This window comes from Pithys albifrons, chromosome 29 (assembly GCF_047495875.1).
Source record: "Pithys albifrons albifrons isolate INPA30051 chromosome 29, PitAlb_v1, whole genome shotgun sequence".
In the NCBI taxonomy this organism is placed as follows: Eukaryota; Metazoa; Chordata; class Aves; order Passeriformes; family Thamnophilidae; genus Pithys; species Pithys albifrons.
In genome coordinates this window covers 4,939,054-4,965,367 of record NC_092486.1, presented here as the reverse complement: position 1 = coordinate 4,965,367, position 26,314 = coordinate 4,939,054, and the positions used below count along the sequence as shown (strand labels likewise).

The 26,314-nt window shown below is 56.0% G+C and overlaps 1 protein-coding gene across 3 annotated transcripts; it reads right to left on the bottom strand.

Annotated features, from left to right (window-relative positions):
* Positions 1-929: 929 nt before the first annotated feature.
* On the bottom strand, positions 930-26,314 carry TACC1 (transforming acidic coiled-coil containing protein 1). Of its 3 annotated transcripts, none has more exons than XM_071578942.1 (13): positions 26,179-26,314; positions 19,674-19,786; positions 12,858-13,902; positions 10,089-10,149; positions 9,630-9,828; positions 8,234-8,289; positions 6,187-6,309; positions 5,937-6,013; positions 5,478-5,521; positions 5,216-5,376; positions 4,876-4,982; positions 4,233-4,353; positions 930-3,996 (listed from the first exon to the last, which is right to left on the bottom strand). In XM_071578942.1, the coding sequence occupies exons 1-13, from the start codon at positions 26,274-26,276 to the stop codon at positions 3,928-3,930; spliced, it is 2,274 nt and encodes a 757-aa protein (XP_071435043.1). In that variant the 5' UTR covers positions 26,277-26,314; the 3' UTR covers positions 930-3,927. The 3 variants fall into 3 exon arrangements, with proteins under 3 accessions (XP_071435043.1, XP_071435042.1, XP_071435045.1); XM_071578941.1 differs by lacking the exon at positions 26,179-26,314 and adding an exon at positions 20,340-20,593; XM_071578944.1 differs by lacking the exons at positions 12,858-13,902; positions 19,674-19,786; positions 26,179-26,314 and adding an exon at positions 20,340-20,593.

The window sequence follows — 26,314 nt, the reverse complement described above, 5'->3', positions numbered from 1 at the left end:
GCCAGGGCCAGGAGGGTCTTCAGGGCGGACATTCTCAGCAGTGTGCTGTGCAGGGTGTGTAGCTGCTGTTTTGTCTCAGGCTCTTACAGCTAATCTGCTTGAGTGATTGGATGGAGAGGATGGGGATAACGCCTCACTGCAGCCCCTGGATAATGCCATCTTAGCTGGGGAGGATGGGCCACAGCTCCCCAAGGGCATGGGCCAGGCTGGGGCATAGGAGTGGGCAGAGAATGGGAGCAGTGCTGGTGGAGGGTCTGTTCTTGCTCGCACTTGCTGGGCTGGGCTCTGTTCCATGCCCTGCTAGTGCCTGCTTGGAAACCATCTCTGGACATGGAGTCTTGTGGTGGCTTCAAAGAGCAAGCCCACCTGCTCCATCCAGAGAACAACCCCTTTCTTGACATGTGCAGCAGCCAAGTTGGGGGAAATTCCCCCAGAGTTTCCAATCCACCAAAAGAGAACTGTGAGAGCAAACTGAAACCCCCTCTGGGGCTGGGAGTCCAGCAGTGCCATCCCTGCACTCCCCAGCCCCCCATCCTTCCACAGGGATTTACCCAAGGCCATGGAAGGCTGTCAGGGTCATTGTGGGGATTAAGCCAAGGATTCTCCTGCCTGACATCCTGCTGCTGCCTCAGCTCTTCCTTCCATCCAAGCTCACCACGGCGGTTCAGCGTCATCACAGCATGGTGGGAGTGACAAGGGCAGCAAAGTCAATCCAGCTCTGAACCTCAGAGCTCAGGACTACAGATTTCAGGAAGAGATGATAACTGCACTTACTTGAAACCAACTGCAATGTAAACCACATTAATAAACCTGAGGCAGAACATGGCCCATCCTGGAAGGTAAAGCCAACTCCTCCAAAAACCCTTCACCAACCTCACAAACACCAAGAAAGCTTTCAAGAGTGATAAACACAATTTTTACTCAGGCAATGAAACATGGAAAAAATATATTAGTAATCATTATAATAATCTCATTTGTGTGAGTATAACTCTTACAAATATTTACCTGACATATAAAAGGGAAATTATCATACATATAAAACTGATGGCAATGGCAGTTCACACATGGCATGAAGTGGCGGGGTAGGAGTCAGTGCAGAGGAAGTTCCTGCGTGGGGGATCACTGGAGGGGTGGGGGAAGCCATCGGTGGTAGGGGGTTACTGGTTGGCACTTCATTACAGACAGCTCTGCTGGCAAATGCACACTGCAAACAGCAACACAGGCAGGACCTGTCACTGCCAGAAAGGGGCAGTTAAACTCTACTGCAAGGAATACACGACAAACACACCCAGGCTGTGACCCCAAGCACGGGGACCGCGCTGGTCACGGGGACGCCGTGGTCTTGGCACAAGAGATACAACAGTCCTGCCCGTTTGCAAACACACACTTTCTATTTTATATAACTATTCCCATTATATATGTATTTATATATTTGTAACTATAACCATATTATAGTTAATAAATCATTCCTTAGGAATCTTCTTTGCCCAGACTGGGGTGCATGCGGGCAGGCCAGGAACAGACAGCACTGGGGGAGGGAGGGAGGCAGCACAGCGGGACCAGGTGACACCAGGGAGCAGGGACAGGAGGGATGGAGGACTCTGCCCTGCGGGTTATCACGGTGGAGCCCTGCCCTGCAGACAGCCCAGAGGGGAAGGTTGCAGCACTGACCACACCGTGTGCAGGTTGGGGCTCTGAGGAAGTGCTGAGTGGTGAAACCCAAACTTTTGCAATTATTCACCAGCTCTGAGGGCCAGAGCAATGCCCCAAGGAGAGACTGACCAAGCCAGCACACCAGCATCATGGCCCTGAGCAGAGCAGGAGGCTGAGGGCTGCTGCAGTCCCTGCCTGGGACCTGCCTCCTGCACCTGGTCTCCACCAGCCTCACACCAGCACCTTGGCAGCACAGTGAGCTGGTATGGCACACCAGAAACCAGACCCAGCCTTTCACCAGCTCTGAGAGTTGTGCAACACTGCTCTCTGGTTCCTCAAGAGCTGCAAAGACAAAAACCCAACTGCACAAGAAATCCCTGGGTCTCAGGTGTTTATCTGCACAGATCCCCAAAGAGGGACAGAAACAGCCTTTGTTGATCTTGTGACTGAGACTTTTCCACCAGTCTGGGAGAGGGATGTGTGGGGAGGTCAAAGGGCATGTGAAAGGAGGAAAAAAAGGTTCTTCCTGTGAACTGTGCAAAGGGTGAATATCCAGCACAAGCCACAGGTGCACATCTCCCAGGGTGTTAGCCTTTGGCTGCCCATCACACAGTGACCACAGCATCACTGGGATAACTGGGAGTGTGGAGAACAAGCTGGGAGGCTGCGTGCTGGAGCTGGCTGTGGCATCTTTGCTAAATGTATAATAAACTCTCTCTATATATTATATAACTCATAAAATATAATCAAGTGTATAATCTGGCTTAAACAGGTGTTTGCTCTGCATGCTCAACACAGGGAATTAGAAAATAGAAGGAAAAGAGATCAATTCTGTTACAAAAAGGTAGCAGCAAAAAGGTTTGTGAAAGTGTTCAACAGACTGGGCAGGAAACAGTCCAAACTGCAAATATTTCTCTTATTTCACACTTTAGGACTACCCGTTCCAGGCAGAGAATCCACAACTGCAGCCACGTGGACACACATGGGATCTACAAAAGGATTTTAACCTGTTGTGTCACCTCAGAGCCCTCCAGTTCCCAGCACAGTGCAAAGGCAACCTCAGTGACTCTGCTGGAACCTGGTGTGTCCAGAGGAGCAAATACTTCTGGAACACAGAAGACATCTTGCCTGCACAGAAAATCAGATTTTGGGCTGCATCCAGGCAGAGTATTTTACTGTCTGGATCTGCATGTGCCAATAAAAACTGGGTTTTGTTGTGTTCTCTTAATATTCACTGCTGCAAGGGCAGTTTTGACAGCAGTGTGAGAGCCAGGGCAGCACTGAGCAACTTCTGCCCTTCTGGGAAAAGCTCTGTCAGCAGAGCGGTGGGGCAGCTCAGGGTTTGCTTCCTTCCTCCTACAGCCTCCGACGCAGCGCCCTGACCTTGCCATGGCACAGGGAGCCAACAGCAGCATCCTTGGCTTTGTGCATGTTCAATCCCAGGTCACTGAGCTACAGAGGGGCCAGGGCAGCTGGCAGGGTGGCCATGGGGAGGACAGGCAGCCCCAGCTCCCCCAGAACCCACATTTCTCCTGTTTCTCAAACACCTCTTGGTGCAGCAGCCTCCTGCCTTGCCACTGAGAGGACTGAAGTTACTACTGGTTATGTGGCTGTTTTGGTACTGTGGGGGGACCAAGTCATGCACTAGGACTGTGCCTGACTGGAGTGAGCAGAAAGCCTAAGCCCATAAATGCTCATAAAGTGCATGAATGCAGAGATGTCAGTTCCCCCACTCTGAGTCGGGGCAGGCTGTGCTGTTCTTCACCCACAAACCAGGGACAGGTCAAGCAGGTGTCAGGTCCCCTCTCCCAGTGCAAGAACCAACACGTCCAGCCCTGGCATCACCCATGTCCCAGGGCAGGACCTACCACATGGCCAAACCTGTGCAGCTGAGCACGTGAGGGCAGTAAGTGACAGTGTGGTGGGGACTCAATGAGACCCAGCCCAGCCAAGAGGGACAGAGCCCAAGATGTCACCTCCCAGCTGAGAGGTGGCATTGGTGCAGAGAGACAGCACAGAGGACCCTGGGAGGGACACACAGGCCCTGCTGACCACAGGATTCCCAGCCTGACTGCAGGGATCCCAGTCCTGGAGCTGTGGGAAGCACACAGGGACAGCAAGGGGAGCAGCTCTGCTTGGGAGCCACGAGTCCAGGAGCCAAGCAGGGCAGCTGGACACGTGTGCTTTGCTGCAGGGGGTCCTGGGGGTAAGGCAAGGTGCTTGACGTCACGAGAAAAGCAGCCAAGTGCAGAGTGCTGGGCGAGGGCGTGAGGCTCAGTCTGACTTCCCCAGCTTCGCTATCAGCTCGTCACAGATCTTGGTCAGCTCCTCAATCTCCTGGTTCTGGAAGAAAAGCAGACCTTGGGCACCCCTGTGGTGGCACAGATGGGGGTGCCCAAAAAACCTAAACCAGTTCCACAAAGAACCCCAAGTAAACAAAAAATACCCCCAAAATTAAAACCACGAAACACTTTCTGTGCCAAAAATCTGGAGGACATCTCCAACATCAACAGGATGCTCAGAACAGCAAAGGAAACTGCTGGCAGGGCTGGCAGAGAGGTGCAGGCCAGGTGTGTTACCTTCTGCTGGAGGGCTCTCTCCAGGGACTCCACCTTCATCTGCTCCTTGCGCAGCCCCGCGTGCAGCGCCGCGCTCTCCGCCTTGGCCTTCGTGCGCACCTGGGCAATCTCCTCGTTGGCTCTGCAGGGGGATGGAGAGAGGGGTCAGGTCTGGGCACAGGCAGGAGCACCACGAGACCCCACAGCATCAGCAGAGCCCGGATCCTGCTTGCCTGAATGCACCAGAGGTGGTTTTCCCCCCAGCTCATCCAAGCCCCTGTATGAAACTCTGCTCTCTTAGACTGAAGCTAAAGCAGGTCCTCACCCACTTCGCTCAGGGCTACCTGAGCTGGTGAGCTCCTGCTCATTAGTGGAGCCCTGGGGCTGCGTGGCCCCCATTGCACACCACCAACAAGAGCCCTCTGAAACATGGGAACTTGGTAAGTGACCGTAAATAGACCACGAGCCTGAGATTCTCCATTAAAAAATAAATAAGCAGAGATGAGAGAATGCATTCAGGGATTTGCACTGCCTTACTTAAGAGTCGCTTGAGCCTGAGGTTGTAAAATGCAGCTTTTCACATTATTCAGCTCCTGCCTTCCAGCCTCTGAAGCCTCTGCCCTAGAAGTCTTGAAGCACCCAGCAATCTCATGCATGATCTTACTTGTCCAGCTTTTCCTCTGCGTGGACTTTCAGGGCCTGATACCGCTGCTCTTCCTGTTTGACCCGGGTTAGATAATCTTGAGCACATTTCTTCAGCGCTTCTTCATTCTGGAAAAGAAAGTACATCCATCTGCATTGGGTCTGGGCAGGGAGACATTGCTCTGATGGGATGATGGATCCTGTTCTGAGTGGAAAAATACAGACTTTAAATAGAACCAGCTTCTGTCTTATGCTGGAGCCCTTTATCCAACTCAGCAGCATGGAAAAAAGGAGTATGGCTTTATGGAAACCCTGTCCAGGGTCCAGGGCTGCAGGAAGAAAGGGTAGCCCAAGGTAAGGACCTTCTTAAAGCCTTCCAGAACGCCTTTCAGGTTTTCATATCTCCTGAACAGATCTGACAGGGACCTCTCCACTGAGTTCAGGTCTGCCAGAGCCTGGTCCTTTTCCATCGTGAGCTGCTGCAGATTCTTCTGAGATGTCATGTTTGTCCTCTGCTCATCCTCTGTGGTGGAGAACAAACAACAAGGACACAGTGACCAAGCAGGGACAGCTGCGGCAGCCAGCTCCCTGCCCCACACACCTGGCCAGGTGGCAGCACCTTACCTATCATCTGGGCAATGGTCTTCTCATACTCAGCCACGATTTTCCTAGAAGGAAGAAAGGAAAAGAGCAGGTGAGAGGCTGCAGTTTTTTGTGGACACACACTTCCAGCTCTGCTGGCCTCAACCTGCCCTATGGGGGTCCTGCTGCCCCACCACCATCACACCCCTGCAGCAGCAGGGCCACAGAGCCCAGATGTTGGGGCTGTAATGCCCATCACTGCTGCTTCAGGCCAAGACCCCCCTCTGCTGCTGCTGCTGGGGCTGGCACAGCTAATGGGCTTTTATTCCTGCAACAAAAGAACAAGCAGGCTTGACACAGCACCAGCACAAAGAGAACATCTCTCCCAAGACATCCCACCCTGATCTGTGTCATCCCATTACACCCCGCTCAGCCTCCTCCTGCTGGGAATGCAGCTCAGGAGCCAGAGGCAGAGTGAACGTGCCAGGGGACAGCTCATACCTCATCTCCAACACTTCCTGCCGGCTCTCCTCATATTTCTTCTTCCACTCATTGGCCTCGATCTCCTTGGTGATTATCTGGGTTGCAGCAGACACAGGACCCTTGGGATGTGCTCTGGGGGGTTTCCCCTCACTGCCCCATGCAGGGGACCAGAACCCCCCCAAGGCAGAGGGATGCTGCCCCTGCTCTCCCCATGGCAGTGCCAGGTTGGGATCTGGTGAGGGGCAGCCCCAGGGACCCTGGCTGATACCTCCTCTCTGATGAGCGTGAGCACGGCCGTCTTCTCAGACTCACTGAGGCAGATGCTGTCCAGAGGACTCTCACTCCTGCTCATGCTGGGGCACTTGTCCATGGGGCACAGCCCGGGATTGTCCTAGGAGAATTACCCAGCTTGGATACTGCAGCAGGTTTCTTTTCACCCCACCTCCCCTCTTTGGAGTGTTCTCCCCTATTTTATCAGCCTCTGCTCAGGTACTGAACTTCCTTTCCTGCACACATGGACAGCCCAGAGCCTGTATCAGACACCTGGCACAGCCCATGTGAGGCTTTACTGCATTCCCTTGCCAGGGGCCAGGATCATGCCATAGGACACCCCTGAGCTGCCCTGGGGAAGCAAAATCCCAAAGGGGAGACCCAGTAATGGCTCATTTTGGAAAGAGGAGATCCAACTCTGAGCAGAGGTGTGGTCACATCTGATATCCCCTCACTTTTCCTGTGGCTGATTTAAAAATATCCCCAGCCTGGAGGGTCTCTGCTGACTGTGAGCCACAGGCAGGGGGTGTGGTGGGGATGGTGGGGATGTTGCTGCGGTTCATGTACCTGAATTACTGCTGGCAGCTGCAGGGACATTTGCTGGCCATTACTGATCACTGGAACACCCAAGGGAGCTGGGGGGGAACAGACTTCTGCCTTCTGCAGAGCAAGGACTTGAGGGACAGACCCTCTCATCCCATGGTGCTCCAAAACAGGAATGTTCACACAGGGCTTCTGGAACCCTCCTGTTGCCATTATGGGTGTCCCTACAGGGATTAGGGTGGCTGTACCCACATCATTCACTGCTTTCCCCTCCCAGAGAGGAGAGACCAAACTGGGGGGGGTGAAGGCTCAGCCCTGAGGTCCAGGGGCTGATTCCTGCCTGGATTCCAGCCCCATCCCTTCCCCCCAGGGGGTCCTGCAGCCTGACAGGCCTCCAGAAACATTCCTCCAAGCCAGGCTGACACCACTGCCTGTTCCTTCTTTCATCACCCAGCGAGTGGCAGTGGCGCACTCATCTCCTTGGGAACGGGCTGCCAGGCCATAAATAGAGAAGTGCTCAGAGGAAGGAGGCAGCCTGCTCCTCGTGTTTTGGAAACGAGAGCACTAGAGCACTTCTCCCCTTCCCTCCTCCCCAGGGCTTTGGCTGCTGCTCAGTTCAAGCACACTGAGCCTGTCATGCTGCAGCCATGGCCAGTGGTGGGAGTCCCCCACAGCCACCTCTGGGGGCAGTTTTGGGTCCAAGCACCCCAACACTAAGGAGGTTCTGTCTGGTGTGGTTTGGTAGCAGCCACCCACAGCATCTCCCAAAAGCAGGTGCACACCTGAGCACCTGTAGGTACCTTTGGGTACCAGCTTGTCTGTGGGACTGAGGCCTGACCACGCTCTCCTGGGCACAGAACAAAAGGTTCACTTTGCCTGATGTCTTTGTGGGGCTCAGCACAGTTAAATCTGTCTCAGAGAAGCTGGTTCTGCTGATGTTGCTAATCTCACTGTCATCTGCTTGTCACCTTGACCAGCTTTGGCCAGGGACAGCTATTCTGGCATGGGGTCCCCCTGCAGTGGAGGAGTCTTGGGGCTCCTTGGGGCACATCAGGGGTGCCTCTGCACAGAGATGCCACTGTGGGGGTGCCAGGCTCAGGGTAGCTGCAAAGCCAAGGTTCTTTTATTAATCCCCTGTCTCTGCTGCCAGCTGCCTTCCTGAGAGCAGTGGCTGAGAATCCCACATAGAAGGCACCAGCACTGACCAGTTATCAGAGCCAGCCTTGGACACTCCACATGAGACACAGCCCTTGTCCAGCAGCTTGCTCCCTCCCCGTGGTCTCCTCTGCCCTCTCCCTGTCCTTCAGCCCAGCCTTACTCCATCCCCAGCATCACTCCCTCCCACACCACAGCGCCCACCCAGGAGGGACCAGCCTCTGCCAGGCTCCTCCAGGCCTGCCAGGAAATCTCCTCTATTTTTATCAAGTCCCTGCGTGGGCTTGTCAAGAATTTTACCTCCCAAAGAAAGACATTTCAGAGAGGAGGAAGCAAGAGGCACTCACAGGGAAGATGCCAGGTCCGTCCTTTTCCATTTGCTTGCAGATCTCCTTTTCAAAGCCTAAAGACAAGGAAACACAACCTTTTATTGACTTGGAAGAAGGACCTTGGGGCACAGGCAGATTTTCTGGGGGATAGAAAGTCTCCCCTGAGCTCCTCCATCCCCTGAGCTTCCCTTTCCAAAGGCTTCTTTGCCACCCACTCCTGCCTTTGCATGGTATTGTTCTGGTTGGAAAAGCCCTCTACAACCACTGAGTCCAACTATTCCCTCAGCACAGTCAAGGTCACCATTAAACCCTGTCCCCAAGTGCCACATCCTGCACCCTGCCAGCCTTTCTGCACTCCCTGGAGTGGAAACCAACACTCCCCTCTGGTGGCAGCTCAGCCCATGCCCATGTCCCCATGGCTGCCATCCATGCCAGTCCTTCCCTGAGACCACGGCAGCTGAGAAGGGGGAAGATGCATCCCTGGGATGAACCAGCTGCTCAGACCACTCCAAACAGCACGAGCCTCAGCCCAGGCTAGCTGGTCCCAACACCCTCCAAAGGAGCAGCCACGTGGCCCCTGCTGTTCTTAACACCAGAGAGGAGATAAAAAACATTTCCTCCTGTTTGCAATGCATGGGACACCTTGTTCTGTGGGACACTCTGCCTTATGGGACACCCTGCCCTGCAGACATGGTGCTGCCTCACATAGCTTGGGGAGTATCTCACTTAAAACTGCAGACATGATTCAGCTGTTAATTGGGCAGGCAACGATGTATTTCGAGAGCCCAGCTCAGAAAAGCAGCAGGTAACATAATGCTGACAACTGCAGATTTCCCAGTTTCCCTCCATTTATCCCTGCACCCTCACCTCCCACCTCGTCCCTGCAGCCAACACCCAGCCATGCACCTGCCTGGCCCCCTGAGAACAGCAGTAATAAATAAACTCTCCCAGCCTCTCTCTTGACTGTCATATTTTCTCCCTTGGGAACAAAGCACCATTCTCCTCTCCCAGAGCCAGGAGTCCAGCACAGTCATCTGAGAAATGATTAATTGGCTCCTGCAGAGGGGGAGGCTGCAAACCCCGCCACGGTGATCTCTCCTGCTTGCACCTAGGGCTTGGCTATTGATTAAATGACATGTTGCCTGGCTTTTAATTATTTTGTAATGGCTTGGTCAGAGGGCTAATTACATGAGAGACTGACAGTGGAATTCCTCCAGGAGCAATAGCAGGGGTCTGTGTAGCATCACTGATATCTCCATCAACCACAGCCCCTGTGCTGGGACTCTCAGTCCCAGCAGCTCTGATCCTGGCACAGGCTCTGAGCAGGGATCCTGCAGGCTGGGAGACAGGACAAGTTCCCTGGGTGCAGGCACAGCACATTCCCAGAGTCAGAGGCAGCAGGGGTGTTCCATACCTGCCTCTGGTCTGTGCTTCACTGCAGGGACAGGGACGTTTGAGCACTCGAAATACTCCAGGTCATCTTCTGGCTCAGCCTTCTTGTCCAGCCCAGCCAGTTTCTGCACGGAGGTGGTGGAGGCCAACTTCTCCTCATCAGTGGCATGTCCATCCCGATTTGCAATATCTGGGATTTTTGAGATCAACACTTCTTCATCCTGCAGGACCAAAGTATGCAGTTAAGCAGGACTGGGCTAATACATGTGGATCAGGCCACCAGGGAAGCTGCTGGATACTCTGTGGAAAGCATGGAAGGCTTAAAATCCACCAACAAGATGCTCCTCACCAGCCCTCCTCCCTCCCTTCCCACCAGGAACTGCCCATAGGGAAGATGTCAGCCCAGAGCCCAGCCAGCCCATCTCCCCCCACTGCCACTCCTGTGCCCAGCCCACAGCTCCGGGGGTGGGGTCCCACACACCTGAGCACTGGCATCCAGGACCAGGGGCTTTGTCTCGTACTGCTTCACCTTGCAGCCACTCCTGTGGGAGAGAGAAGCAGCTGCTTAGGAGGGGTGGGTGGGCAGTGTGGGGCAGGCAGGGGCGTGAGCAAGACAGCCCAAGCAGGGGGAGGCAGCCCCAGCGCCAGCGTTGCACCCGCCGCGTGCCAGCACCCCACTCACCCATCAACACCGAGCCAGAGCAAGTTCTGGAAGGAACAGAAGGAACAGGCAAACAAAAGACACAACTACAGAGCAGTTGGGTTTGTCTGTGAGGTGTTTATTCCTGAGGATGATAAGGAGCAGAGCAAGGACCCCAAGGGGCTGACGGCGAGAGAGGTGATTGCCACGGAGCTGGCAAAGGATTTCCTTTGCTGCACCCTTGCCCTGTGCATCCAGTGCAACAGCACCTGAGGCCTCAGTGTGTGTTGGTTTTCTGCAGGAAGAACCATTTCCAGGCTTTCTCATGCCCTGTCCCCTGCAGCTGAAGGTTTGTCTGAGACTTCTCCACAGCATCCACATTTCCCACATGAGTCAGACCCGTGCAGCCAGGGCGGAGAATGGGAGAGCACCAGGACAGTGCGCTGTGCCTTGAATGAACGCTCCATCTGAAGCAAATGCTGTCCCAAGGAGAAGGCCCTTTCAAGTAGGAAGTTTAACCCAGGTGTGTCTTGCAGGTGGTCTCCTTGCCCTCCAGCGAGGAAGTTGTCCCTGGAATTTCATCCCACATTCCTCAAGACATCCACCTGGAGGCCATCTGTACAGGCACAGCCACATCCCGACACTCCAGGCATCAGCACCTGGAACCAGCTCAGGGCAGCAGAGGGACAGTCCCAGTGGGAATGTGGGTGGCAGAGCATGAGCTTTCCTTCTGCATCTCAACCCTTCTCACTCCACACTCAGCGACCTCCCAGGCTCGTGGTCATGTCTGACCCCCCAGGAGATACTTGCTGAGCTGGAACAGCCACTTTGGGGACCTGGGAAGGGATCCCTTCCTCCCGACACGGTGTTGCCCATCGTGGGGACATGATCAGAGGGTTGAGCTGTTCTCAGGTGTAGGGCATTGCTCCCACCCACTCCAACCTCCCCATCCCATCACACACACCCACAGCAGAGCACAATGAGTGACGTGGCACAGCACACAGAGGTGTCTTTGCACACTGCCGTGCACACCTGGGTCTCACCAAAGAATTGCTCTGGACTGGTTTTCTCACTCATGCCCTGCCACAAGCAGCCAACTCACCATGTCCTCACCCCACTCTGCCCTGCACTCTCTCCTGCACCGCAGTCATCACATCATCTGGTAGCTGGTTTGAGCTCCCCTCCCCAGCACCAACAGCTCTGGATTGCACACAAACCTGCTCCTCCTCCATCAGCTGAAGGTTTTGAGCACTTGTCCAGCACCAAAAGATGCTGTGAGGTGGCATGCTGTGAGGGCAAGCACAGGCACACGCCTCAGGTGCAGCTCAGCTCAGCTCAGCTCTCCTCTCCTCCCTTGCTCCCAGGCACTTGCCAGGCCAAGCCGCCCCGGGGACCGGCCAGGGGGTGCAGGACACAAACCAGACAGCAGAGAGCACAAGTCAAAGGGCAGAAGGAGCCGGCATGCCACGGAGACAACTTGGGGCAGCACACACCCAGAAAGAGGACAGACAGCAAAGGAGAAGAAAAGGAATACAGGAGAGAGTACTTACAACAGAAAACAGAGAAATTTCACTTGCTCAGTAGTCCTGAAGCACCAAAGCATGGACAGGGAGAGAGACAGACAGATGGAGAGAAGAAGAGCATGTGAAAAGACCTGGATGTTAACTCTGCTCTGGAGAAGCACAGTGAGCTGGCCAGCTCAGTCCTTGGAAGGCACACACACACGGGATGCTCTGATCCTGCATTTGCTGGGGTGAGATTCAAACACAAACCACTGCCAGGGCAGTGAGCACCCAGAGCCACCTGCACTGCTCCAAAGGGGGGGAGAGGGGGCAGAGAATTCCCTGCTGCTTCCCTTCCTTGTCAGCTCTGCTCACCCACAGCCACACATGGGAACACCACCTCTTAAAAGATTTGTATTCACTCCCTGCAAAGTATTTCCAGGACGAAACCATCCAACACAGCCTGATTTTTGCCTCAAGGTTTTTTCTCTCACTGTAAAAATCCACTCTCCAGTTTTCCCACCAGAGAATCTCACAGCAGTGTAACAGTCTGCCTGTCCAAGCTGTTCTCTTCCCCTGAGATAAAACACAAATTCAGTGGCAGCTCACAGTGTTCCAGCAACATCTGACCAATCACACACCTGCATCCACCAGCTCCTGCACACTCCTGTAAGTTCAGCAAACCCACTGGCTCCAGGCTCTGCTATGGCTTTCCTCTGACACCACACCTGCACTCACCAGCTGGACTCACGAGGGGTTTCCAAAGAGATGATCCTGCAAGCAGGTCCCAATCCAGCCTTCCCCACTCTGCCTGGGACTTGGGACACTGGCACTGCTCCAGGACACCTGTCCCTCTCCTCACATCAGGGGTACCAACAGGGAGAGGGGATCTGCCCTCTGCCAGGACAAGAGGCAGAGAAAACCTGGGCAGCAGCAGAACTGGAGGTGCACGGTGGGATTTTGGGCTTGGTCAGAAGGCACTGCAGCAGAAGCACCATCACCACCACCACCACCATCATCACCATCACCACCACCACCACCAGGCTCTGCCTGCACGTGAGGGAGCAGAGGGTGCCACAACCCCAGCTCTGGGCACACCAGCACTCACGTTATCAGGCGTGACTTGGCCTTCTTGGGGGAGTCTCTGCCTTCCAGGGAATCGTCCTGCACCTCCAGCGTCTGAGATTCGAGGATTTCGTTGAGGTTGTTATCTGCAGTGGAGCAGGAGTCACCAGCAGTGCTGGGGAGCGTCTTGGTGGGCTTGAATGGATCCACAGTGTCAAAATTATTGGGGTCAAACTGGTAAGAGCCCTTGGGGGGAGTTGGCACATTTTGCAGTGCTGAGTTGCCACTCAGGGAATTGAGACTGGGGCTGCCCCAGTGCACAGGACCCAGCTGGGGCGAGCCTTGGGGCAGTGGTGGCTCCGTGGGACCCCTCTCTCCATCCTCAGCTGGTTTCTTGGGGGACTCTCGGTGTCTCTTTGGTGTCAGCTTGCTGGCTGGGATCCTGCTGCCCCTCCTGGGTGAGGCTCTCCTGACCTCTGTGCTCTCTCTCACCTCTGTAAAATCGACCTCAGATTTTGGGACCTGCCCTGTGGGCTCCAGGGGTGGGTGCTCCCTCACCTCACTGGGATGGGGGCAGTGGGATGGGGCTGCCAGGGGACAGCTCTGCAGCTGGCAGTTCCCTGCCACAGCGGGGGTCACACTCCCATCGTACTGCTCAGGGTTGAGCTGGTAGGACTCTTGGGGCACCGTGGTCTCCTCTGTGGCTTCGTCTGTTTTCTTCCCCAGTGAAGGTGTTTTCCGTTCCCTGAGCTGGTCCTGGTTCAGAGCATCAGCTCTCAGCTCCACCAGCCCTGTGCCAGCATCTGCTACATGCCCTTCTGACATGACCCGCACATGGGTGGCTGTGCCCGCATGGGGCACCAGGGCTGGCTCTGCAGAGGGCACAGCAGCGTGGCCAGAGTCAGCCCTGCAGCCCAGCCCAGCCAGAGACTGTGTCAGGGATGAGCTGGCAGGGTCAGTTTCCCCTTTAACATCCGAGCTGGCTTTAGGGGCTCCGACCTCCGGCTGAGCCTCATCATGGCAGTGCTTCCCAGCAGAGCTGTCCGGGCAAGCTTCCCCTACCAGCAGCTCACCATGGTCACCTGGCTCTGAAAAGATAAAAGGAGATGGTTAAACCCTGACCTGTGGTGCACCCCCTTCCAGAGGGGTTTCTGTCCCCACCTCACAGCAGCTCCAGGGTCAGATTTTAAGGAGAATCCACTGACTCAAAACTCAGCTTCCCTCCTGCCAGGTGACAGGGAGTCACTGCTCACCTGGGCAGAGAGTTAAAAATTATCAAGGAGAGTTTAGGGAAGCACAACACCCATGAAATGTGAATAAGCAGGCCCCAGGGAGAAGGGGAATGGAATGGTGTGCTCAAGAAGAAGCAGAAACAGGCTGCAGGGAGCATCTGGAGGTCAGTTCCTGGTGCCAGGGCTGTGGATCTGGCTGTGCACCAGGCAGAGGGAAGCTGCCCAATGCAAACTGACTCTCCACCTGCAGAAATCCTGCTGCAGTCACGCCAGGCTCTCCACACTGCTGTCAGCATCTCCTAATCACAAATCCTGATCCATGACTTAATCGCTATTACTTCAATCCCTTCCCCTCAATCTTTTTACTGTTTAAACTTTTCTATTGGGGGATGGGGAAGATCCTTCATCTATTGAGGCATTTTGAAAGCTGCACCCATGGAGAACCCAGAGCCAGGACTGTGGTGCAGGTGTGTCAAGGCACAAGAGGAAAACACCTGGTGCCAACCCCACCCAGCTCACCTGCATTTCTTCTCCTGCACCTTAACAAGGTGCACAGGCTCCCAGGATAAGGAAGAATGCCATGGTGGGATGCCCAGCACCCATCAGGGAGCATGTAGGACCCACAGCTCTCACAGGCACCTTTCTGGGGAGACACAGTCCAGCTGCATCCTCCAAGAGCAGAATGGAACCAATGCCCACCAAGGACCAAACTATTTTGAAAATCTGGCTGGGAAGAGCTTGGGTACCCTGAGTAACGGAGAGCTTGTGCCAGGGACACTTGCCTGTCCCCACCCCTGCTGCAGCCCTGCCCTGGCAGAGGGGAATCACCTCCAGTGTCCCCCTGTTAGGCTGGGTGATGCCAACCACCAGCTCCTGCAGACCCACAACCTCAAGCACATCTCCTGGGAAAGGTTTTTCCTATCACCAGGCATTTGCAACCAGCTCATGTTTGCTGGTGACAGAGAGAGTCACAGGCTGGCAGAGGAAAAGTGCATCAGGCAAATATCTGGTCCAGAGGCTAACCCAGGACATGGAGCCAACAATCCTGACTCAGCTGATGGCTTGTGGTTTGCATAATTGATCCCCAGGATGCTAAAAGCCATGGAAATGAATCATGAGGGTCCGTGTGCTCCCTGAGACTGCAAAAATGCTCCCTCTGACTGCAGAAAAAACCTCCCTCCAAGTAGATGTTGCCTCAATGCCCCAGAAAACGCATCAGTAAACACAAATCCAGTGGATGAGTACTTGGAGTGCAGCCAGGAAACAGTCTGAGGCAGAGCCTGCCAGGCCTTCCCATCATTAGAAACCAGGAAAACTTTCTTAACAGACCCCAAAGAAAACTTCATTACACTTGCTGTGCTGCTCAGATGTTTGAAGCCTTCCTGAGACAGCCCTGAATAGAAGAACAGACTTCAAAGTTGAGGCAAAAGGACCTTTTAAGTGCATTTTGCATTCCCAGAGGAAGGTTTGGCAGCTGCTGTTCTCACAGACATGAGCCCATCCTGGTTTCTAACCCAAGCAATGAGTAATTACTTCTTGAATAACAAGCAGTTGGCACACAAACCACCTCTCCATGCTGTGGTGTCTGCAGAGCAGGGAGGGAAGGAGTGATGGCACATGTGGTCATTGCTCAGAATAACCATTTTGTCATAAAAATCAGAAGAACCATCCACCCAGGTTTTCCAATTTTGTGAGTCCCTCATTTTCTGCACCTGAGAGAGCTTGGCTGCTCCACCCCTCCCACAGCACATTCCATCCGCTCAGCCAGTTCCAGAGCCAAGGAACTGGGATGTACTGGGAGACAGGAGGTGTGGGCAAGGGGCAGCTCAGGTGCTTGCCTATGATTTTTGAAATCTTTTGCAGCAGAAACATCCCTCCTGCAAGCTCGGGGGAGCTTTCCCCCAGTTCCTCCCCCTCTGCATTTCCTCTGCCTTCAACGCAGCATGATGGGAGCGCAGGTTCCTGCGGGAACAATTACACAGGATGCAGAACCCAGTGACCTGAAGGGCCTTGAGGGGCTTAGGAAGAGCCGAGCTCTGTATTCCAGCCCCCACCACTGCCTGGCACTGCTGGGTACGAGCATGGCAATACCTCGGTGCCCCACAGAGCCCTCCCCAGCCCCAGCACACTCCCTGTGGCTCTCCCTGCTCCTCCTCCGAGTGCTCCGACCTCCTGAAGCGAGCGCAGCTCCTGCCAGCCCCGGGCAGTCACGTTGAGACTGGCTCTGCACGTACTCCCTCCACTCACGGCTCCTGCCAGGGAAATCAGCTTGTGGAAACAACCAGTGCCCCCCAGTCCAGCTGCTGTGCCCCAGCCCTGCCAAGGCCTGAAACCTCCTTTTGGGCCAAAACTGTGCTGAAAGCCCCACGGGCCCTCAGGAGAAGGCAGCCTGGCAGCCACTCAGAGCACACAGCTCTCCTGCTCTGCCCAGCCCTTTCCACAGGCACCCCAGCAGATGCCGCTCTGCAGCATCCCAAAAAGGTGACCCTGGGCTCTCCCGTTCCACCTCTGGCACTGTGCCTTGCAGGTGGAGGCAGTTTAGTCCCAGCATGAAAATGGACAGTGCCAGCAGCACGGCTCATGCACTGACTCCGGGATCTGTCCCAAACACACACCCACCACAGGGCGTGCTGGGGCTCTGAGAACACCCACTATCCTGGCTGTGTGTGGGCTGCAAACCTGCTCCTGGTCCAGGCAGGTACCTGGAGGGGATGCTACAAAGTGAAAATGGAGATTTTTATAGTCTTTAAAGAAAAACAGACAGGACAGTCTGGCACCGCAGTAATAGGCACTTTGTGCCTGTGCTTTATAATTGCTTTGCTTGTCTTCCTTGGACTGAAATTAAACACAAACACCGACTTAAACAGCTTTCCAACATGCCATCCCGAGCTCCCTCAAACGAATCAGCAACACTTGGCAGCGGCAGCACCGCAGGGAAAAGCCTCGGCGCCCTTTCCATCCCACGGGCAGCCGCCAAGCGAAGCAGCAGCGATCCCTGCGCGGCCCCACATGCCAACCCCTCTGCTCTCCGAGCCCTGGACGCGGCTCGGGCGCGGTGCTCGGCGTGAGTCACGCACTCCCCCGGCTCAGCACAGGATATCTGCCCGTTCCTCCAGCTCAGCCCTCCGTCGCCAACGACTTTTTTCCTCTTTTGGCTTTCCGCTTGTGTTTAACAGCCGTTGATCTATTTTTAAATCTATTCTGTTAAGAATTAGCATACCGGCAGAGGATGCTGCTGCTGCTGCTGCTGCTGCTGCTGGTAACACACCGGAAAACACGTGCCCTGTGTCAGGGTAACGGCAGTGAAAGCCAGCGAGTCAGATCCCAGCACTGATGGCTTCAGATTTGTTGCTTCTGATCATTTCCTCGTGCAAAATACCTACTGGCAGATGACTGGAGACAACTTGAGCAAGAACGAGGCAGAATTACAGCCCCTCACCATCCAAGACAGCAGGAGGAAACTGTCTGAGTGATCCTGAGGGGGCATAAAGCCTCATTGCAGCCCCCCCCGGGGCTGAGTTTTGCCCCCAAGAACAGGGAATCACCTCTCAGCTGTGCACAGAGCAGCCAGCCCTGGAGTCACAGCTTCTGTGTAACACATTGCCTCACCTGATTTATTCCCTAGGCAGAGTGAGACTGCAGCTGCCCAACAGACAGTGCCTGCTCCTCGCTGTCCCTCCAGGCTGGGGGTGCCATGCCTGTCCACAGATCCTGCTCTGCCACTGTCCCCACACACCAGCATGGCCAGCAGCTATTCCCTGGGGCCTGCAGGGCAGTGGCTCTCACCATGGGTGACAGCTCAGCTGACAAGCAGCCATTACACTGGATTGCCTCCATCAAGGCATTGATTCCCACTGCTGCTCCCGAGCTGCAGCCAGATGGAAGGACATGGGCTCCTGTGAAAGCAGCATCACAAAGATGAGGTCATAACATACAGATCACATTGGTAAAGTGGTGGAACACCCTGGGGTGCCCCTGCACACTGCAAACACATCTGCACCAGGGCAAACCCTTCCCTCCACCATTCCAGAGACACTAAAGAGCCTCAGCCAGAAATGTGGGCAGGAAAGGGCCAGAGCCAGGTGTGGTGGCACCACGGTTTGGCTTTGCTGGCTCCAACATCCCACTCTCCACCAGCTAGCACAGAAAAACAGCTTCTGCTGATCATCCCCTCAGCTTCACAACACTGGGAGCTTTGTGAGCAGGAGCAGCCGCTCCTTTGCTGTTGAGAAGGAGCTGCTCACCCCAGGATGAGGGGCACAAGCACACATGGGGACAGTGGCACCCTGGAGTCTGAGGCAGCACACATCCCCAGGCTTTAGCAAAAATTATCCTCTTACCTTCTAGGAAAGCCTTCATCTCCCTCTCCCCCTCCCCAGACATTATCCCCAAAGTAAAGATGTCTCTATCATCCCTTCTTAAGATGGAAGGATTATCCCAAGAGCTGTGATCATCAGAAGTGTGAACTGAGTGTTTTCCACAGGGATGGGTGAGCACCCAGATCCATCCCAACAGTAGAACAACATTTCAGGAGACGGTGAGCCGAGGTCAGCAGTCCCTGGGCTCCTCCATGGAAGGACCCAGGGTCTGGATTGAGCCCACATGCTCCCAAACCAGCCCTGCAGAAACCTCCCAGCTGCTGCTGTGAGCATGCAAGGAAAGCACAACATGCACGTCACATACTGAGGCCTGCAGCAGTGAGAGGCAGGACAGGGCAGGGGATGCCCAGGACAGCCTGCCAGGTGCTGCCCTGCACTCTGTAAAAGCTTTTCTCCCCATAGACCCTGCCACTGCCCAGCTACCCTGCCCTGCTGAGAACAGAGGGACAGGGAGGTCTCCCCTCTGCCTTGCCCAGATAACCTCCAGCAGTTGTTGCAATGGTGCTGGTGCTGGAGCTTCCAAGCTTCCTCCCAGCAGCATAAAAACAGAGATAAACTCTGAGCTCAGCCATGGGCACAAGCACTCCCCCCTGGAGAGGAGGGTACAGAGACATGGCCAAAAGGCCATGGGCTAATGGGGAGCCAGCTCGGGGGAGCAGCAGCAGTGTGGAACACAAGGATAAACCTGCAACAGCTCGAGATTGCCGGCAAAGAAACCCCCCCACATTTACAGCAGATCCTCCACAATTTCTCCAAAAATGGCGCTTAGCAGCATCAAGCTTTTGCATCTTTACCAGCAGACACACAGCAAGGACACCTGGCATCAAACTCCAGGGAAAAATGGGTTCCATTAAACCCCCCCACTAACCAGCCTGGAGGACACAAACCCAGCACCACGGCAGCTCCTGCATGAGAGCCAGGGGCGAGCAACAGAGCAACACGTGGGGCATACAAGAGGCAGTGCCCACCAGCCAGCAGCAGTGGGGGGCAGCCCCCAGGCTGCAGGCAATGTGGCAGAGGGATGTTTAACTCACAAAATGATTCAACAACATCCTCGGGTTCCTCTCCATCAACCCGTCACAGCCCTTTTTTGGAGCACTCAGCCCAGCCCCAGCACTTGAACCGTCCAGGCCAGTAACCACCAAAAATGTGGCAGGCATTATTCAAAGCCAGCGACTTCTCCTTGACCCCACCCTGCCTTTCTGCCTCTGGAGCACCGGGAGCAGAAGGTGCACACCGGCTCTTTACCTTGGGTCCCGACCTCGGGCTCTGCTGCTCCCGGCGGCTCACAGAATTCTTTTAGTGGCGAGCAGGTCGGCGTTTCTGCTTCAGGGGTCTCAAAATTATCAGTGGAGTCCGAGCTGCCGAAGGGGGGAAAAGAATGAGGAATTACTGCTTTCAAGGCTACCTCCGAAATCCTCCACACCATCTACGCGTCCAGCCAGGCCAGGGCGGCCGCTCGCTCCTGTCCAGCAGGACACGCTAACAAACAGAAAAGGGAGAGCAGGTGAAACATCATCGTGAGCAGCCCTCCGTGTGCCCCCAGCCCTTCGGGAGGGTTTCTGCCAGGTCATTCCCGAGCTGAGCATCCACCACGGGCCTCCAAGGACACGCAGCCCCGCAGCGACTTCCCCCGCAGCATCTTCCCCGCCGCGGGAAGAAGCCCGGCTGTTCCGACCCCGTGCCCCATGGCATCCTCCGGGAAGCAGCGTCCGGCCCCGGCCGCAGCCCTCCCACCCCCGGCGCGGTGCGGTGCGGTGCGGGATCCCCGGCAGCCAGGCAGCGAGCGGGCAGCGAGAGGCGGATGGGGAGAGGTCGGGGAGGACGCGCCCGCAGCCCCACAAGCGTGGGCGTCCCGCGTGGGTGCGGGCGCCGTGGGAGGGCGGGCAGGGGCAGGGGCCGCGTGTCACTTGCCTGAAGCCGAGGGCCGACCCCCGCTCCGGCGGGTCCTGGTCCTCCTCCTCCTCCTCCTCGGCCGCACCGGCCCCGCTGTCCCCTTCCTCAGGGTTGCCCCCACCCCGCACCGCCGACCAGGTCCAGCGGGCCCACTGCACCGGCGAGAGGATCTGCCAGGCGCTGAACGCCATGGGCGCCGCTCCCCGCTCCGCTCCCCGCCGGGCTCACTGCGGCCGCGCCGCCGCCCCCATCGCGTCCCGCTCCGCTCGGGCCGCCCGCCCCCGCACCGCGCTCGGAGCGCCCGCCCCCGGCACCGCCCGCCGGGAGGGACCGGCCCCGGACCCCCCCTCTGGACCTCCCGCCCGCGGGGATGGACGCGCTGGGATGTGGGGCAGCGTTCCCAATCCCCTTCCCCGCCCGGCCGGGGCTGACAGTCGCCGCTCTTCTCCTTTCCCACGCGAGCGTCCAAATTCACCTATTTCTGCCCAAAGGCTGGGCGGGGGCGCATCGCTGTCACCCCCGCGGGCTGACCTGCCGCCCCCCCCGCCAAGAAATCCCCACGCGAGAGGGCAGTGGACTGTGAAACTCGATCCCCCCCAATTTATCTCACATTTATTGGGCTGCACCTGTGCTGTCACATAGACAGCAGGGCGCAGATTCCTTCCACTCTGGACGTTCCAGAGAACACCCCATGCTGGCAGGGAACTGCTCTGTGCGGACGAGTGGCTCCCAGGAACCCTCACGCCTCCCAGGAATCCTCACTCCCCCCAGGAAGACTGGCTCCCACCAGGAAGGCTCATCTCCCTTGGGAAGCCTTGCCCAGGGGCAGGGGCTTTCCAGAGCTGAGGAACTAGACAGAGGGGGCAGGGGCAGAGGGAAAGGACACACCTGCCCCTTCCATTTTCCAAGGAAATACCGGCCTCAACAGCCCTGGCTGATGTTATATCCTTCCGTGGCAGCAAGTTTATTTATTTATTAAACTATTGTTGTTTAAAAATAACAGCCAGCAGTTGCTGCAGAAACCAACCATGCTGGCCTCCCTTGGGAACTTTCCCTCAAGAGCTTTCCCCCTAACGAGAGCTCCCACGCCCAAATTCATCAGCTCCCACTCGCTTGCTAGAGAGAGGAGGATAACGTTACTGATGCCGTGCAGTGGCCACAGCACTGCAAGGAATGTCTGGGGCTCTGGCAGCAGATCTGTCATGGGCAGCAGCATTGCTGGCAGCTCCCCAGAACCTCACCTGGCTCACCCACTCCCAGCAGCAGGTCCCAGGGATGACCTGGGAAAGGGCAGACAACTGTCCTGGTGTGAAACCAGCCCAGACCATTGCAGAGAAGTGTTGGTGGCCCTCTCTGACCAGACCAAGAGTTCATGTGGCAGGCTGAGACCCTGGACCGGTGCTTCCCTGTGAATCATCAGCCAGCTCTGAGAGCCGGGAATGCCTCTGCACGAACAGAGAGGCCTCCAGGGCAGAGCAGACCCGTCCATCTGGTCTGGCTGCCTCTGACACCCAGCCTCTGTCGGGTGCTTCAAAGGGCTCATTCCTCACTGTGGAGCATCTTAAATAACCTCCCTGCAGGGATCCTTTCTCCCAGGCTTCCATCTCTTGGTGTCCTTATTAAATATATGTGTCATTGCTGCACACTTTTACTGTCTGGCCTCTGTCAAAGAAAATCTCTTTCCCCTGTCATAATGCTTCTAAAATTCCCCAAAGATTCCTCTGGGTGAGTCAAAGCTGAGGTGCTGCTGGTTCCCACCGCGGGTCAGTGGCAGGACCACCCCCCTGCTGCCACACAGAGGACACCAAGCAAGAGGGGACTACGTGACATGTATTGACGCTTACCGAAAACCACAAGGCTCAAGCAAAAGCAGAACCTCAACATCCTGTTGCCTGCAGCAGCCGTGAGCAGAGCTCAGCCCACTTCCCTGCTCTGAAGAGGCACAGCTGATTTCTGCAGATGAATTTTACATAAGGAGATGTTCAGCGTGAGCTGCTCTGCAGCGCTGCAGCCTGACCTCCTCCTCCTCCTGCTCCCCCTTCCCACCTCCCACTGACCCCGAGGACCAGCCTGAGTGACAGTGTTGCCACATTCTGAACCAGCTGGCGGGTTCTGCCAGGGACCTCACAGGGAAAAGAGAAACGGGAGTGCAGCAGGAGCAGCAGGAGCTGGCTCAGCAGCAGGAACGAGCCGCCTCCTCTGCAGAGGGGAAGGAGCTGTGACAGGCAAAGGACAAAGCACAGGCTGACTCCTACAGCCCCCACTTGTTGGACGAGGGAATTGGGGTACACAAGCAGAGGAAATCAGCATGATCTGTCTCTGTGCAGGCTGCACACATGCAGTACACCCAGTGAGGACCCCCTGCTCCCACTCACCACCCAGGAACAGGATCAGCAGGACTGAACCATGCCAGTGCAGAGCTCCTGACCTGTGGGGCCCTGGGGCATAAAGATACCAAAGCAGTGCAGGAGCAAAGCCTGCTTCCACTTGCTATTCCTGATGAGCAATTAAGAAAATGCCTGGAGTGGCATTTTCCAGCTTGGCACCTGACCCAGCCTGGCAGCACCGCTGGCTGCAAAGCATCGCCAAGGAGATAACCTGACTTTGTCAGTCACACTGGAGGCCCTGCCTGCCAAATGCTGCTTGGCACAGTCAGCAAACACATCTCTGCAGAGCAGGGAGGATGCTGAGCTGTTCAAAACCACCTGCCAGCAGTTTCCATCCGCACAGTGAGGTGCAGCCTGCACAGGCAGCAGCTGGACCTTGGCATCACTGTCACCTTCCTCACTGCTGTCATGAGGACTTCACTGTGTCAAGCCTGCACACACACAGTGGCTCAGGCAATGTACAGCCCATAGATGTCTCTGCCAGCAGCAGCTCTGAATGACCTAGAAATCATCCACAGCTCACACTCTGCCTGGGCTTTCTGGAAGGGGGAGAGCAGCAAACCCCACTGCACAGAGAACAGGTGAAGCCACAAGGATTTTGGAGCTGGAAGAGCTCTGGCATAGAGGCTGCAAAAAGAGGCAAAACCTTGCTCAGCCTCTCATGCTGATCCTTGCAAGAAGTCAGTTGCATCCAGGGATAGTAGCTCTGCATCCAGACAGACTTTCCCTGCTTTTATACTTGGGTGAACTTCCTCCTGTCTGTCTGGCAGCAGTGCCCCTGCCTGGCCTCACATCCGAGAAACACAGTGTGCCCAATTCCTCTCACTGTCACCACACCTTGGTCCCTGGGAAGGGTGTGGAGCTGTGGAACAGGAATCACACAGCCACACCTGTGGCGTTGGGAGCTGCAGTGCTCCAGGCCAGGGAAAGGCATCCACCTGGAGTTTCCATTCTCAGCCCTTTCATTAGGCAGAACATCTATTTCTGGCTGTGGAGCTTTTCTGGGCATGGCACAGCAGCCAGTGCTGCCATTTCCAGCTCAGGAATGGATCTTTTTTCTTTTCTCCACTCCTGCCTCTCTGCTACACCACAGCAGGGCCTTTGACTGCCCCATGGGGACCAGGCTCTGGCTTCCTGTAGCCAACCCTGGGACAGGGGACAAGGACGGGGCATAGTAGGGACACCTCAGAGATCATCACACAGATAAAACATGAATCCATATTGTGCTGCTGTGTAAAACACTCTCACAGCTTGTAATAAGCACTTTATCCACACAGCATTGATCTTCTCCCAGCAAGAAGGTCCAGGAGCATTTTTCTGTTGCTGTGTTTTATTCCATCCTATTCTATTGGTCAGGGATCGGCATCCCCTGGATGCATCAGCATTTGGAGCATCCTGGGCATTTCACAAGTTTGGGAGCATCCCGGAGCATCCAGGCATATCCCTTGGGTATAACAGCCCCCCGAGCATCCTCCGGGTTCAGCAGCGTCCCGGCCCATCCCCACGAGCCCGGCGGGCTCAGGCGGGCGCTGCTCTCGCTAGAGGGCTCTCCAGGATGAGTTTCCAAAGGCTGCCGAACTCCCCGCCCTCGGGAGCGGAGAGCTGGGGCTTGGCGGCTTCGCGCGGGCTGACAACGCGACGCAGGTCGGGACCGTCCAGTCCAAACCCCTGCCACGGGCAGGGGCACCTTACGACCAGGTTGTTCTGAGGCACGTTCCCAGCATGGCCAGGAAGCCGCTGCCAAGGGACGAGGCGGGACCGTGGGAGGACAAATCTGCGACAGAAAAGTTCCCACGTTCCTTTTGCTTCTCCAGACCTTGACAGAGCTGCAGCCTGGACACTCCCGGGCACAGCCTGGACTGAGCAGCACAACACCGAATGCCCTGTAATTCAAGGCAGACAAAACCAACCTCCTCCCACCTCTGGCTCTTCCATCTGCTTGCCAGGGGGCAGCAGGAACCGGTGTGTCACCCACAGCAGCAGCGTCCCGGAGCACCAGAGCAATGCCCAGCATGGGACAGCGTTGCCGAGCAGCTCAGCTCCCCCAGGACCCTTCACAGCCTGGGATGTGACAGTTCCCATCGCTACACATTCCATCAAAATAGCTCTACAAAAATAGAAGTAAAGGACACAACTGTCACACACGAGCCTGGACACCAGCAGCCAGCCCGAGGCTGCAGCTGCCTTTCCCCACCAAACTGCCAGCAAATGGATAAATACAGACATTTGCGGCTGCACTGGAAAGGGGTGATGGGATAATGAATACTCTGCTATTCCAGCACTTTAAAAATGCCAACCACAGCTTAATCTCACTGATGCACTCATGTGGGTGCCATCTCAATTCAACAGGAACAGGCTCCAGCTACGTGAGTTGCAGCCCCATTCCCACACTGATGCCGGATGAACACAAGCATCTGCCTTAATTGTGCAGCTTATTGACTCCCCCTTCAATTCCTTTGCTCTATTTGCTAAAAACGTCTGTGCTATGCAGTAGGAATGTTCTTATCAGGTGTGTGTCAGGGCTCAGATCCCTCATTTTACTTGGGACTCAGTGATTTTGGAAAATGCAGGCAGCACCTCAGCCCATAACCTGGGGCGTCGGCAGGGATGGGAGCAGCTGAGGAGTGAGGACAGCAGCCAGGACAGGAAGAGGGACCAGGGAGATGATAAACGGTGGGAGGAACAAAACAAAGTTTGCTCAAGGTGGAGCAAACAGCTGTGAAGGAGAAACAGCTGAGTCTGACGGGGCAGAAAGGAGCAGCTCCAACAAACACAGGAACACTGGGGTGGTTTTTCCACAGGGAAACACCTCTAATGTCTACGTAAGAGACTACAAGGAAATAAAGGCAGGTCGGAGCAGTTACAAGGGCAAAATGCACTTGTTTTCCTTGTCTGAGCCCGGTGTTTGTAAACAGCCTCACAGGGTACCCCGCTTAAAGAAAATATTTCTGTTCCCAGAAGTGTTTTCGTTGATTTCCAGATAAGATGTTTCCACCTTTCCTTTTGATTCCAGTTAATGCCTCCCCTTCGGTTCCCAGTGCCTGAGGAGCTGGCAGGGAGCAGCTCACCCACCTGACCCTGGCTCTCCCCAGCCTGTGGACCCCCAACCAGTTCCCACCTCAGCATGGCCCGAGAACGGCAGCGTTGTCCCCATCCCGCACCCCGAGACCGGGGGACAAAGGCACCCCAACCTCCCTGCTGGGCTGAGCTGCAGTGGGAGCTCTGCTTTACTGGGACCAGGGATGCGGTGCTTGGGTCCCCTTGGGTGGGGAGCCGATTGTGGCTGGAGGAGGACAGGAAAGAAACTGCACAAATTAAGGACTTCACGCTCTGGTTTCCCCCCTCCACCGCATCGAGCCCGGACCAGACCCACGCGTGGAAAGGAGCCGGCGCGGGGGCTGCGAGAGCTGCGGGGGGGACCCAGACCCGGCCCGGACGGCGGCCCCGCTCCCACCCCCGCCCGGACTCACCGGCGCGGCGGGGCCTGGGGGTCCCGCGGCTCCCGGGGGTTCTGGGGGTCCCGCTGCTCCCGGGGGTCCCGCGGCTCCCGGCTCTGCGCCGCCCCCATGGCCGGGCTCGCTGCCGCCGCTCCGCCGGTCCCGGCGC

Excerpts from the sequence above, each read along its gene's own strand:
- TACC1 (XM_071578941.1), bottom strand. The coding sequence starts at position 20,512 with ATGGCGTTCAGCGCCTGGCAGATCCTCTCGCCGGTGCAGTGGGCCCGC. Across the intron at positions 6,310-8,233 it reads ACGGACCTGGCATCTTCCCT|GACAATCCCGGGCTGTGCCC; the intron begins GTGAGTGCCTCT and ends TAATTCTCCTAG. Across the intron at positions 5,522-5,936 it reads CAGGAAGTGTTGGAGATGAG|GAAAATCGTGGCTGAGTATG; the intron begins GTATGAGCTGTC and ends TCTTCCTTCTAG.